The sequence below is a fragment of the Gadus morhua genome, chromosome 22 (assembly GCF_902167405.1).
Source record: "Gadus morhua chromosome 22, gadMor3.0, whole genome shotgun sequence".
NCBI lineage: Eukaryota > Metazoa > Chordata > Actinopteri > Gadiformes > Gadidae > Gadus > Gadus morhua.
In genome coordinates this window covers 21058168-21072521 of record NC_044069.1, presented here as the reverse complement: position 1 = coordinate 21072521, position 14354 = coordinate 21058168, and the positions used below count along the sequence as shown (strand labels likewise).

Here is a 14354-nt window from a genome sequence, read left to right as displayed (position 1 = left end):
TCTGCCAGTGTGTGTGTGTGTGTGTGTGTGTGTGTGTGTGTGGTCTCTCTTCTTCTATCCATCTTACCAGCCTGTTTCAGCCTACGCATAGCATGCACGCAAAATCACAGCCAGACACAAGAACGACGAAAAAGTTCTTATTCTTCGAATTGACTAAGAGCAGCTTTTTCTTTAATGACATAGAAAAGAAAGATTAGAAAGAAAAGAAAACTGAATCTGTTTATTTTTTACCTACTTCCATAGTGTGTTGCAATGCAAGCTGCAGTAATTATCGAAAGTCATATTTTTGATTCTTTAAGATCATCACAAAAGTAGGAAGTGATTAGCCAACACAGAGTAGCAAATTCAGATGTGTGTATATATATATATATATATTTCTGAAAATCCTGCATGGAAAGGTACATATAAAAAAAAAAAATTTAGATGCATCGATAATCGTTTTAGAATCGAATCGTTGACCTCTGAATCGGAATCGAATCGTGAGGTGCTAAGAGATCCCCACCTCTAGGTGTAATCTACCTCATGACCTTTTGGCTTTTACTGGCCCAGATCAGGTAACATAATAATGAATACGGGGCTGGTCGCTCAACACGTTCTGGTCAGTTTGACTCCTTTAGGGATTCCCAGGAAAGGGGTGCAGCTATCGTGCCTACATTTCTGTTGGTTTGCTTCAGTCCTATAGAGGCCTCTTCCATCCATCCATTGTTTGCCCTCATGCTAACATCCCTCCCCTTTCTGTTCCACGTCGCTAGTAGAGAATAGCAACGAGGTCCCTCGTCCTATGGCCGCTGGCTCACAGACACAAGCACTTCCCTCGCTCCCCCGGGCATTAGAAGAACCCAAGATGCACATCACACAGCCCGACCCTGCCCCACGTAGGGAACCCAGTCCCCAGGGACCAGTGGGCCGTCCAACGGCAGAACTGGACCACCGGCCTTCAGCTAACTCCAAACACAATGGAGAGAGCATACCGCAGATGGAGCAGAAAGGTGTGTGTGTGTGTGTGTGTGTGTGTGTGTGTGTGTGTGTGTGTGTGTGTGTGTGTGTGTGTGTGTGTGTGTGTGTGTGTGTGTGTGTGTGTGTGTGTGTGTGTGTGTGTGCATTATTCGATAGCCTGGTAATGTGTATAGGTCTACGTACGGTAGGAATATTCATACTGGTTTAAATAATAAATGTAGTTGTATTTCCCACCTTTGCTGAGCAAGAGTTTTGTTCAAAAGTTCGGTGATTGAAACAAATAAAAGCCTGGGCTATTGAAGTTTTATGGTAGGCCTAACACTGGCATGCACCTACCCGATGTCAGGTGGACCGGGTTGTATTCACTGCGGGTCTCTCTTCTTCTATCCATCTTACCAAATATATTTAATTACTGTCCTTCTCAACACTCTCTGATCTCACTAAAAGGCCAGCAGCACGAAATCAAAGGATATTTAGAATAGGAAAAAAATTGTTAAAACAAGTTAACTGACATTAATGCGATTAATCACGATTAAATATTTTAATTGCTTGACGGCACTAGTATTGGCCAATCTGATTTGACTGGACGCGATTGCGATTCAGCCTACGCATAGCATGCACGCAAACTCACAGCCAGACACAAGAACGACAAACAAGTTCTTATTCTTATAATTGACTAAGAGCAGCTTTTTCTTTAATGACGTAGAAAAGAAGGCAAGGCAACTTTATTTATATAGCACTTTTCATACACAAGGCAGACTCAAAGTGCTTCACATATAAACATTGTCATACAATAAAATAAAATAATGGATAAGTAAAAGAAAACGTATGCAAGAAATGAGTAAAATAGAAAGTGCAATGTATTTAAGAGAAAATAAAATTGAAAGTTAAAAAGGCTTTTTAGTAAGTAAAATTGAAAGTGTAATGTATTTAAGATCAGATCAACAGTCTCTCTGGAACCCAAGTCGGGACTACAACCCGACCTAAAGGACAATATTCTAGGACTCTAACCCAGCTTCTAGGACTCTAGCCCAGACCAAAGGCCTTATTCAACAAAACTCAGGACTCTAACCCTTATACACAAACTCAGGACTCTAACCCTTATACAAGCAAACTCGGGACTCTAACCCTTATACAAACAAACTCAGGACTCTAACCCTTATAAAAATACAAACTCAGGACTCTAACCCCTATACAAACAAACTCAGGACTCTAACCCTTATACAACCTTTCTCTCTGGTATCAGATCATGTATTTTTCTGGTAAAAATAGAAAATAAAGGGAAAGTTAAAAAGGCATTTTAGTAAAATAAAGGTAAAGTATTTAAGATTTAGCAGAAAGCTAAAGCAAACATAAAAGTCTTCAATCTTGTTTTAAAGGTGCTCAGAGTTGGGGCAAGTCTTAAATCCTCAGGGAGTTTATTCCAGCTATTTGTTGCATAGTAACTAAATCCTGCTTTCCCATGTTTCGTGTTTACTCTGGGGATAATTAACAGATTGGTCTCAGAAGATCTTAGTGTTCTAGAAGGCTTATGTAGTGGAAGCATATCAGTTAAATATTTTGGGCCTTAACCATGTAGGGATTTATAGGTTAGCAACATGATTTTAAAATCAATTCTCTGACCTACAGGAAGCCAATGTAACGATTTAAGAATTGGTGTAATATGTTCAAATTTTTTGGTCTTTGTTAAAACTCTAGCAGCAGCATTCTGAACAAGCTGAAGCTTCCTTAGAGTTTGTTTTGGGAGGCCTGTAAGGAGACCATTGCAGTAATCAAGCTTACTAGTGATAAAGGCATGTACAAGTTTTTGTAAGTCTTCGGTGGACATGAGCCCTCCAAGTCTTGCTACATTTTTAAGGTGATAATATGCAGATTTTGTAACTGATTTGATGTGACTTTCGAAATGTAAATCAGAATCCATGATAACCCCTAGATTTCTGGCTTTGATTGAGGTTTTCAGGGACAGGGAGTGAAGGTGTTGGGTTACTTTAAGCCTTTCCGTTTTAGCACCAAATACAATTATCTCTGTTTTATGCTCATTTAGCTGAAGGAAATTTCGGCACGTCCAGTCTTTCACTTGCTCAATGCACTGGCACAGCAGATCTATGGGCCGATAGTCATTTGGTGATAGCGATACATAGATTTGCGTGTCATCAGCATAGCAATGATGGTCAATATTGTTATTATGCATGATTTGCCCTAGTGGGAGCATGTCGATGTTGAATAAAGAGGGTCCTAAGAACGAACCTTGTGGGACTCCACACATCACGTTGGTTGATTCTGATACAAAGTCGCCAATGGAAACAAAGTAGTTCCTATTTTGTAGGTAGGATCTGAACCAATTTAAGGCTGTGCCTGAAAGCCCCACCCAGTTTTCTAACCTGTCCAAAAGTATTGTATGGTCTACAGTGTCGAATGCAGCACTGAGGTCTAGTAGCATTAGAATTTAGGTTTTGTCAGAGTCTGTGTTAAGACGGATGTCGTTTACAACTTTAATGAGGGCGGTCTCAGTGCTGTGCAGGGGTCGAAATCCTGTTTGGAAGGTGTCATAACAACCAGTTGATGCCAGGAAGTGATTAAGTTGCTGGAGGACAACTTTCTCAATGATTTTACTTATGAAGGGCAGATTTGATATTGGTCTGTAGTTGTTAATAATAGAGGTATCTAGGCTCCGCTTTTTTAAAAGGGGTTTAATAACTGCAGTTTTCAGGGCTTTTGGGAAGTTGCCTGACTGGAGAGAGTTGTTAACTATCTGCAATATGTCTATTGCTAGGCAGTCAAAAACATTCTTAAAGAGGTTTGTAGGTAAAGAATCAAGGCAACAGGTGGATGGCTTTAGTTGTGTAACAGTTTCCACAAGAGTTTTAGAGTCAATAACATTAAAGCATGCCATCCCTGCCACGTTACTTTTGCCTGAACAGGGTGGTAGTCCAACATTTTTGTTTGAAGTGGAGATATTGATGGCGCGTCTGATGCCTTCAATTTTATCAGTATAAAAAGCTGCAAACTCATTGCATTTCTGCGTGGAATGGAGATCAGGTGGAATTTGTGTTGGGGGGTTGGTCAGTCTGTCAACAGTTGCAAATAGGGTTTTTGCATTATTATTATTGGATTTAATGATATTGGAGAAAAATGTTTCTCTAGCACTTTTTAAGTCTGAATTGTAGTCACGGAGGCTCTCTTTGTAGATATCCTCATGGTGAATATGAAGTTTTGTTTTACGCCAGATGCGTTCAACCTTCCTGCATTCTTTTTTCTGTGCTGTTACAGAAGCAGCTTTTCTCCAGGCCAGGGTGCCTTTTGCTTTCCAGAAATCGTTTTAACCTTATAAGGTGCAATGACATCCATGACTTTCAAAATTTTCAAATTAAAGTTTTCTACAAGATCATCAGCAGAACATGGGTTGAGAGGTGGTAGTAAGGAGATGGCCTTTCTAAAAAGTACATAAGATTCTTCATTGATATACCGTTTTTTGACAGTATTTGATTTTGTCTGTATGTCGGGAATAAAAGATATATTAAAGAAAACACAAAAGTGGTCAGACAAGGAAGGATCAGTCACAGAGAGATCAGAAACATTGAGGCCCTTTGTGATAACCAGTTCTAGAGTGTGGCCCTTACAATGAGTAGTCTCTTTCACATGTTGTGACAGTTCAAATGTGTCCAAAATGGTAAAACGTTTTTTTGCACACTTGTCATTCAAATCATCAGTATGAAAATTGAAGTCACCAGTTATAACTAGACAGTCAAAGTCTGTGGAGATGCTGGACAATAATTCTGTGAATTCATCGAAAAAATTTGCAGAGTATGTGGGTGGCCTGTAAATAATTAATAGGAGAACTCTGGGGAAGCATTTCAATACAGCACAAAGGTATTCGAATGATGGAAAATTACCAAATAACATCTGTTTCCCCTGAAAAACATTTTTAAATATAACAGCAACCCCTCCACCTCTTTTTCCAGATCTACATGCATCAATAAAGTTATAGTTGGGAGGAGCTGTCTCTATCAGAACAGTTGCACTGTTTTGTTGCAGCCATGTTTCAGTTAAAAACCTAAAATCCAGTTTAGAGGTGGTAATAAAATCATTAACTAAAAATTATTTGTTATTAAGAGACCTAACATTAAGTAGACCCATCCTGATGGTGTTGTTGATAGGCTTTAAGGTTGTTTTTGGTTTGGAGGAAATATGTATGAGATTTGTGAGGTTAGCAGTGTGTCTGAGGCCCCGTTCACACGAAGCCGAAACGGGCGAAACCGTTACGGTTTCGATCTATCCGGTTTCGAAGTATCTCCGTAAAGACGAAGCCAAGCGAAACCGGGTAGATCTGTAGAAACGCTGTAGTACACATTCCAGGCCCATAAGGGGCGCCTCTTCTGGTACAGAAATCCAGAAGAAATGAAATAAGAAGAAGAGGCGAGCATGCGCATAAAGGCTGCCCTTGTGCGCATGCTCGCATATGATTTCTGAGACTCCGCGGGCTTAAGAGCCATTGGCTAGGAGGACGAGGGGTGGGGCGATGACGTCATGGTTTGCGGTTTCAGTCGGTTTCAGGCGTACACACGAATCCAAAACGAAACCGGGTAGATTTGAAACCACCTCCGAGGGTGGTTTCAGAAGTTTGCGGTTTCGGTCAGCGGATTCGCCGGCTTCGTGTGTACGGAAGGCCGAACCGTACAAGACCTTTGCGGTTTCGCCATGAAATCGGCTTCGTGTGAACGGGGCCTAAGTTTCCCTTTGTTTACTCTCTTAGTGGTTACAGCAGGAATGCAAAAGTTGCCATGTTTTGACATAGGCAACCTTGGGTTCAGCAGATTATGCGAAACATCCTTTATACTTTGTCTACGGCTGAACCCTTTTTTGTCTCAGTAATACTCAGTAATACTTTTCTTTCTAAGAAAGATTAGAAAGAAAAGAAAACTGAATCTGTTTATTTTTTACCTACTTCCATAGTGTGTTCAAAGTCAAAGTCAGCTTTATTGTCAACACTTCACATGTACAAGACATGTGAGGGATTCGAGAAAACGTTTCCCCCTATCCCGCGGTGAACATATAAAAAGTGCACAGGCACAAACACAAATATACGAGACAACACTAAAAATAGACAAGATAGACTGACATATAAAATATAGGAGTTCTGTATGAATAAAATAAGTAAAAATAATTGTGCAAAGAGGCAGTCAATACTGGCAGCAAAAAGTCATGTAGTAGTGCATTTTTTAAATAGATAAATAAATAATAGCAGCAATTTCAGTCTGTATGGTGTGTATTTAAACTAGTAATAGTAATAGTGCAAAGACAGTTAGTCCACCGTGTAGCAAGGCAGAAAACAGGGGGGGGGGGTATTTCAGCTTACTGACAGCCCTGTTGATGTGGCTGAGGGGAGAGAATTTAGTTTCCTGACAGCCTGGTGGATGAAGCTGTTTTTGAGTCTGGTGGTGCGGGCATGCAGGCTCCGATACCTTCTTCCAGAGGGCAGGAGGGTGAACGGACTGTGAGCGGGATGGCTGGCCTCGCTCACAATCCTGGTCGCTTTGCGGGTGAGGCGAGTGCTGTATGTGTGTTGCATGGAGGGGAGTGGGGCACCGATGATCTTTGCAGCTGTGTTAACCACGCGCTGCAGGGCTTTCCTGCTGTATTCAGCGCAGCTCCCGCCCCACACGGTGATGCAGCTGAACAGGATGCTCTCAATGGTGCCTCGGTAGAATGTGCACATGATTGATGGGGGGGCTCGTGCTTGCTTCAATTTTCGGAGGAAGTAGAGGCGCTGATGGGCTTTCTTCGCCAGTGATGCAGTGTTGGTGGTCCAGGAGAGGTCGTTGCTGATGTACACCCCCAGGAATTTTGTGCCACTCACTCGCTCCACTGCCGCACCATCGATGGTCAGTGGTGGGTGCTCAGTGTGGCGTCTCCTGAAGTCAACAACAATCTCCTTAGTTTTGCTGACATTCAGCAGGAGGTTGTTGTTGCTGCACCACATGGTCAGAAGGTTGACCTCCTTCCTATAGCTGGTCTCATCGTGCTTAGTGATGAGACCCACCAGAGTGGTATCATCCGCAAACTTCACCATGTGATTGGTGCTGTAGGTTGGTGTGCAGTCGTGAGTCAGCAGGGTGAAGAGCAGGGGCGAGAGCACACAGCCTTGGGGGGCCCCAGTGCTGAGTGTGATGCTGCTCGAGGTGTTATTGCCAACCCGTACTGACTGTGGCCTCTCGCTGAGGAAGTCCAGCACCCAGTTGCAAAGCGAGGTGCTGAGCCCCAGCTGGACCAGTTTACAGATAAGTTGTTGTGGGATGATGGTGTTGAATGCGCAACTAAAATCTAAGAACAGCATTCTGACGTATGAGTCTGTTGTGTCCAGGTGGGTGAGGGCAGGGTGGAGAGCAGAGCAGATCGCATCCTCGGTGGACCGTTTGGCTCGATAAGCAAACTGGTAGGGGTCTAGGGTGGCTGGGAGGGAGGACTTCATGTGTGACATAACTAGCCGTTCAAAACACTTCATCACGATGGGGGTCAGTGCAACGGGTCGGTAGTCATTGAAGCAGGATGGAGCAGGTTTCTTTGGCACAGGTATGATGATAGTGGCCTTGAAATGTGACGGAACTACAGCTTGCCTCAAAGAAATGTTAAAGACGTCAGTGAAGACATTCTTTAACTCCTCAGCGCAGTCCTTCAATGTTGTCCTCAACACCCGGCCTGGAATGTTGTCTGGGCCTGTTGCTTTCCGTGGATTGATAGTGGCGAATATCCTCTTCACACTGGCAGCGGATAGGCACAGAGCCTGATCGTGGGCAGGGGGTGGAGTTTTCTTTGGGCTTGTGTTGTTAGTTGCTTCGAACCGTGCAAAGAAGCTGTTGAGGTTGTTGAGCAGAGAGATGTTGTCATCGCAGATCTGTGGCGCGGGATTGTAGTCCGTGATGGTCCGAATGCCCTTCCACAGGCTCCGCGTGTCTCTGCTGTCTTTAAAGTGGCAGGTTAACTTTTTTGTATAGTCCTGTTTTGCTTTCCTGATGCCACGGGACAGGTTGGCTCTTGCTGTTCTCAGGCCAGTTTCCTCCCCAGTTTTGAAGGCATTGTCTCTGGCCCTCAGCAGCCGATGGACATCCCCTGTCAGCCATGGCTTCTGGTTAGCCCGAGTGACGATGGTCTTTGTGTGGGTCACATCATCAATGCACTTACTGATGTAAGCGGTAACAGTGTCTGTGTATTCATTAATGTCAGTGTGGCTGTTGTATGTGGCTGCTTGTTTAAACATTTCCCAGTCTGTTGTTGCAAAACAGTCCTGAAGAGCAGAGGTGGCCCCCTCTGGCCACACGCGTACCTGTTTCCGGACCGGCTTAGTGATTTTTACTCTCGGTCTTTATGCTGGGATTAGCATCACAGTGATGTGATCAGAGTTGCAATGCAAGCTGCAGTAATTATTGCATTGTTCATCGAAAGTCATATTGGTGATTCTTTAAGATCATCACAAAAGTAGGAAGTGATTAGCCAACACAGTGTAGCAAATTCAGGTGTGTATATATATATAATATACATCATAATATATATATATATATATATATATATATATATATATATATATATATATATATATAAATTAAATAAATAATATAATCGTGAGGCGCTAAGAGATCTCCACCTCTAGGTGTAATCTACCACATGACCTTTTGGCCTTTACTGGCCCAGATCAGGTAACATAATAATGAATACGGGGCTGGTCGCTCAACACGTTCTGGTCAGTTTGACTCCTTTAGGGATTCCCAGGAAAGGGGTGCAGCTATCGTGCCTACATTTCTGTTGGTTTGCTTCAGTCCTATAGAGGCCTCTTCCATCCATCCATTGTTTGCCCTCATGCTAACATCCCTCCCCTTTCTGTTCCACGTCGCTAGTAGAGAATAGCAACGAGGTCCCTCGTCCTATGGCCGCTGGCTCACAGACACAAGCACTTCCCTCGCTCCCCCGGGCATTAGAAGAACCCAAGATGCACATCACACAGCCCGACCCTGCCCCACGTAGGGAACCCAGTCCCCAGGGACCAGTGGGCCGTCCAACGGCAGAACTGGACCACCGGCCTTCAGCTAACTCCAAACACAATGGAGAGAGCATACCGCAGATGGAGCAAAAAGGTGTGTGTGTGTGTGTGTGTGTGTGTGTGTGTGTGTGTGTGTGTGTGTGTGTGTGTGGTGGAGTAGAGAGTGTTGAAGATTTTGCCCCATACTCTGGGCAACCATATCTTCAACACTCTCTACTCCACTCTAAATTCTTGTGTGTGTGGAACAAGCTATAGATCCCTCTGCTGCTTTTATTGCAGCCCCTATAGATAAGAAAGAAGATGGTTAACATTCCCGAACTAAGTTAAGGACGCTCACAAACCAACGTGCTACAGACTCAACCAATCAAAGTGTGTGTGTGTGCTTACCCATGTGACAACTACAGGAGAGAAGATTCTGGGGCCAAGCGATTTGTCCACCTTTCTGATGGTCCACTGCAGCAAAGAACCAATCATCGGTGATCCTCAATCAATTTAGTCTTCATCGTTTAAAGTGGATCTTGACACAAATGGATACAACCTTGATCAAAAGAAGTGTGTCACTCATAGTTTGTTCTCATTCCTCAGGTCTGGCCTTGGTGTTTGAGTGTCGTGCGCTGTTCGAGGAGACGTTCTACCTGTGTGGAAGCTGCATGAAGACATTCCCCATCAAGCTCATATGTAAACACATAGTGAGCGCCCAACACCAGCGCACATACATGGTAGGTTCTGTGTCTAAGGATTCGTATTTTACCATTATTTAATGGATTTATTTGTACTCGACATCATAGTTAACATATAGGTACAACATCAAAGGTATCTAAAGAACTCTGGTCCACGCCATTGTGTGAATGTTGTAACACACACAGACTGACACATAATCAGGCGTCAGTCCATTTAAGACGGTTTCGTAATTAATGCCTCAGTCATCTAAAATATACCATGTTGAAAATATTGTCTTGTATGTATTTGAATTGTAATTTCTGTTTGCGTTTACACCCCAGTTGAAGGAATACCCCCATTTCATGAGCTGGTGGGATCAGGACTTTTCTCCAGAGGAGAAGGAGGGGCTGCTGACGGACATCTCCTGGAAGATCTCTGAAAAGGAGGGCTATGACCAAATGGACGCCCAGGTAACCAGTGTTGGGATACTAATGCCAACAAATAATTCAAACCATTTATTGTAGATTAATTTCATTTGTTTATTATATTGTCTATTTAAGTATACTTATAGCCTATATTAACAAATATTACATTTACGAGACTATTTTTCAGTTGAATGGAATGAATCTAACAATGTTCAGATAGATGAATGATCAATCTGAACATTGTAAGATCGATAAGAATTATTGATTGTTATGATTTTTCATTTTTCTTAGGTTATAATGCTGCGCAAAGACTGCTATGATTACATTCGGCAGGCTTCTTTCATCGAAGGTAGATGCTGTGTTTATTTATATTTATCATTATTGAGTGAAATTTAATTGCCACAATCATTTTACTACTCGAATTGGGCACTGTGTCAATTTGAAAGAATATAACTAGCCAACAATCAGTGTTTCCCACAGACCAGGTAGCAATGTGTGGTGGCCCCCTGGCGCCAGTGGGGGAATCGAGTGTCAGGGTGTGGGGCAGTCGTAGGAGTAATGTAACAATATAAATATAATGATAAAAATAATAGTCCTTCAACCAATCTGACCAACGATCGCTTTGATCGCTTTGATCGCTTCCCCGTCGTCATTGTTTTAAACCAGCCAATAGCACACAAGGGGGAAAAGCTAGCTTGGTTATTGGCTACAATAAAAGCGAATCGGAAACAGAAAGAAATGTGTTGCTCTCCTCCAGTCCCTGCTGCAGAGCGAATTCAGATTGCCGGCAGAACGGGCTGGGGTACCCAGTCTAACACCGTAATCTATCTAAACTATAACCGCATTTCATATTAATCGCATCGTTTGCTGCGTCACCAACGTTGTCTATGCTGACTTACGGTGCGGGATGTTAAATATCAATAAGGCTGAGTTCATAAGGCTAACATTATCTTTTCTGAGTCCACAATCATTTCGTACAGGTGTGTTTGAGCACTGTGTATCATACTAAACATTGGTAAACTCCAGATGTCACCGACCGTCTTCACTGTGCCAAATATCCCGCTGCTTCGGGTTTCCCTTTGTTGGCGCGTTGAGATGAGATGCGGGCGAATCCGCTGTCAGTACGTGTGCGTATGTATCAGTGATACGCGGGTTGATCCAATAAGTGGTAGTGTACCCGCGCACCATTGGCATGTATGTGGCTTGTCTCTGCGTGCCTGTGCGTGTGTGAACGAGAATGACGGGGAGAAAGAGTGCTATGCGGAGATGATTGAACAGAACAATATTTATATTTCAAAATCGCGTAAAAAAATGAATAAATAATAGTGTTGATTCTGTGGCGCTGACAATCTTTCTTCCCTCTCATGATCATGTTTTGAGTGGCTATGCACACAGGGCCATCATCAGTACGTTTATGAGCAAGAATGGGGCAATGAGGGGCTTAGCGAATCAATTTACAGCACTACAATGATATATGATTCTACACGTTTTATAAATCTAAAATAGACCACTATGTGTTGGTTAATATTGATATTGTGGAAACCCTGGGTATAGTGATCAGTGAGAGTAATCATGATGGTTATGTTCTGCAGCCCTGGACACGCTACAGAACATCAGCAGAGAGAAGAGGCCGAACCGTCTGTCTGGATATTCAACACAACTCGGTGAGTCTGGTCCACCTGGACCTCATCGTACCACACAACGCTGCTGCAGCTGCCTTCAAAGAGTGGGAGTGTTAAATCGTCACGCTTTCTTCTCCTTCTGTGGCTGCTCAGGCCCGCAGACTCCAGAGACCCCTTCCACCAGAGAGTCAATGGAGTCCAACACAAGAGAGAAGGGTACGTTATAGTACACGTGAGCACAGGCAGTTTCCTGACTGCCAGGTAAACACCTAAAGATTGGTGAAGAAAGCAAAGTCCAAGGAGTACCATTTGGTCAGAATGTAGTTCTAATAAACTGCCCCCCTCCCTCCTAGTGAGGGGGGCATGTTATGACCCACGGCAACTTAAAAAAAAGGTTAAAATGCTCTTTAATAGAAGAGTGGCATCATGACACATCATGACTCAGACCAAAACGCTTTGTTTTAAATCTGTGTTTGAATTCCAGCTATACGCATACAGATGGTTCACTTGCTCTATAATGTTTACAACTTGGTAAACCCTAATCATAACAAGAACGTCACAAGCTGACATCCCTTACCATAACACAAAGAGAAGGGAACACTTTCAGACTAAAGAAAACTGCTTAAATAGATGTATGATGAAATTGAAATTGAAATACCGGTAAGTTTATTAGAATCTGGTTTTGTCCTAAGTAATTAATATCAAACAACCTATCAGTTAATATAAAACATGTATGCATATCATCAGTTGAACACTGTCATCTGCTTGATTTTGTTTTACTTTGGGCCTACAGACGGCCCCCCTTTCCCCATGTACAGTGTCCCCCAAGACATTGTAAATGGTTGCCCAACTCTGCCAGTGATCGGTCAGTATTTTGAAAGTCTGGTGTAAATGTTGGTGCTTATGCAAAATGGTTCCAATGAAAGAAAAGAAATACATTGCATAACTATACACAAAGTGTGTGCGTGTGCGCGCAGGGATCTGTGCCATAGTCGAGTGCAGCTGTGAGGGGCACACTCCCTTCTACCTGTGTTTGGCCTGTGGTAACCGTCTGAGCCAAGACCTGGTGCTCCCTCATGTCAAGGGCCAAAGACACATCCAGGAGTATCTGGTGAGTGGGCACACACTCCTCTTGACTCCGCCTTCTGGCCATTTCTGTGAGACTTCAGACTACCCACCTCGGTCATTTCGGTCACCTTTGAACTATGTTCGAACATTTTCAGTTTTAATGTATTTTAAGATCATTTTAAACCTCACCGCTAGCCACATAATCTTCTGCAAATGAATTATCTAGAAGTATTATTATTTGATTGTATCTGAAAGCGCGGGAGGAGTACAGCGACAGTATCCATCCTTCTCTGTACATCCGGTAAATGCATGCGTAAACACTGAACCAGAGACTTCCCCTCCTAGAATCTTCTCTTGCAGACGCTGGTATGCCAGAAGAAGAATCTTTTGGTCATAAAGGGCCACCCTCTTTAGTTTCTTACACACTTTCCTACCGAATGGAGGAATGGATAAGGGAGGCGAGGTTAGAGTATAAGGAGAAACTGGGTCAAAGGGTTTCCACCATTACGGGACAAAATAAGTTGCGCTTGAAGTAACTGTTCCATTTCACTGTTCATTCTCTGTCCGTCGTCTGATGGGGCTGAGCTCATTGGTTCTCAAGGGTTTCTGTAGGCAGGGGCAGGCCTGGGTGTCGGACATAGGGCAGTAACGCCTGGTGACATTCCGGGTGTATCCAGATGGACACCTTTGTTATGGTCAAGGGTAGGTTACGCCCCCCGCGTGGGGAGTCTGTACAGTTATTGTCAGGGCTTTAAAAACAAGATAAGTCAATGATACATGCATGACTGTGTCTGATACAAAAGGAGAGAAGGTTCAAACAAGGACCTTGATAAATGAGATGATGATACATGACACAAAGCCCAACAGTAAGGTAATCCATGGAATACAGGCCTAGTTTTGAGCGAACGGGATGAATTGCAGAGCGGGAGAATAAGAAGTGGGCCCTGAAGCTGGACAATCAGATATTCTACAGACCAGCTCGCATTTTGTATTACTTCTAGTAAGTTCTAACTAAAATTCCTACACTTCATTCTGTGTTTTTTTTTTTTTAATCTCTCTTCTTGTTTGAGTATAAATGTTTGATTTCCACAACATAATTTGGCAAGGGGTTGCAAAAAACAGCAAAATGTGAAACAGAATCAACCTTTCGAATCGTCGGCCCGCCGCGGTGGATTCTCCAAAGAATCAACCGTCGATTCACCAAAGGTTGATTTGCAGGCCGCCCATCAGACCGATGGTCTCCCAGGGGAAGAGCAACCTGCTTTACCCTGTAACGTTAGCATTGTAGCATTCCGCTGTTTACCGAGCAACTGGGGCTGACGGAGGCAAGGCTGATACCCCACCGTGTTGTCCTTTCCCAAGCTGTAAAACCCTGCTGTGAAAGAGTGGTCTAATGTCACGTCGTGACCTCGCACAAATGGGCCCCCAACGCCTGATTTGGTGTGAATGTCTTCTCAACGGCTGCTTGTCTTCCAGAGTGAGCGGTATCCCCAGGCGGACGATCTCGGAGTGGAGCCCGCCCAGCTCCTGCAGCCGGCCAGAGGGCTGGAGGAGCTGAACCTGGACGAGCCCAGCACCATGCAGGTACTA

The 14354-nt window shown here is 43.5% G+C and overlaps 1 protein-coding gene across 11 annotated transcripts in view; it reads left to right on the top strand.

Moving 5' to 3' along the window:
• The window catches only part of LOC115535227 (uncharacterized), a 73145-nt gene that overhangs the window by 55586 nt on the left and 3205 nt on the right, over positions 1 to 14354 (top strand). For 7 of the 11 annotated variants that reach the window (XM_030346249.1, XM_030346255.1, XM_030346250.1 and 4 more), the window contains exons 43-53: positions 753 to 989; positions 8847 to 9083; positions 9394 to 9465; positions 9575 to 9708; positions 9991 to 10119; positions 10366 to 10423; positions 11667 to 11738; positions 11850 to 11912; positions 12490 to 12561; positions 12674 to 12807; positions 14241 to 14348. In XM_030346249.1, coding sequence (XP_030202109.1) covers positions 753 to 989; positions 8847 to 9083; positions 9394 to 9465; positions 9575 to 9708; positions 9991 to 10119; positions 10366 to 10423; positions 11667 to 11738; positions 11850 to 11912; positions 12490 to 12561; positions 12674 to 12807; positions 14241 to 14348 — 1316 coding nt within the window. The remainder of the gene's footprint in view (positions 1 to 752; positions 990 to 8846; positions 9084 to 9393; positions 9466 to 9574; positions 9709 to 9990; positions 10120 to 10365; positions 10424 to 11666; positions 11739 to 11849; positions 11913 to 12489; positions 12562 to 12673; positions 12808 to 14240; positions 14349 to 14354) is intronic. The other 4 variants (XM_030346253.1, XM_030346252.1, XM_030346256.1 and 1 more) reach the window with 4 other exon arrangements.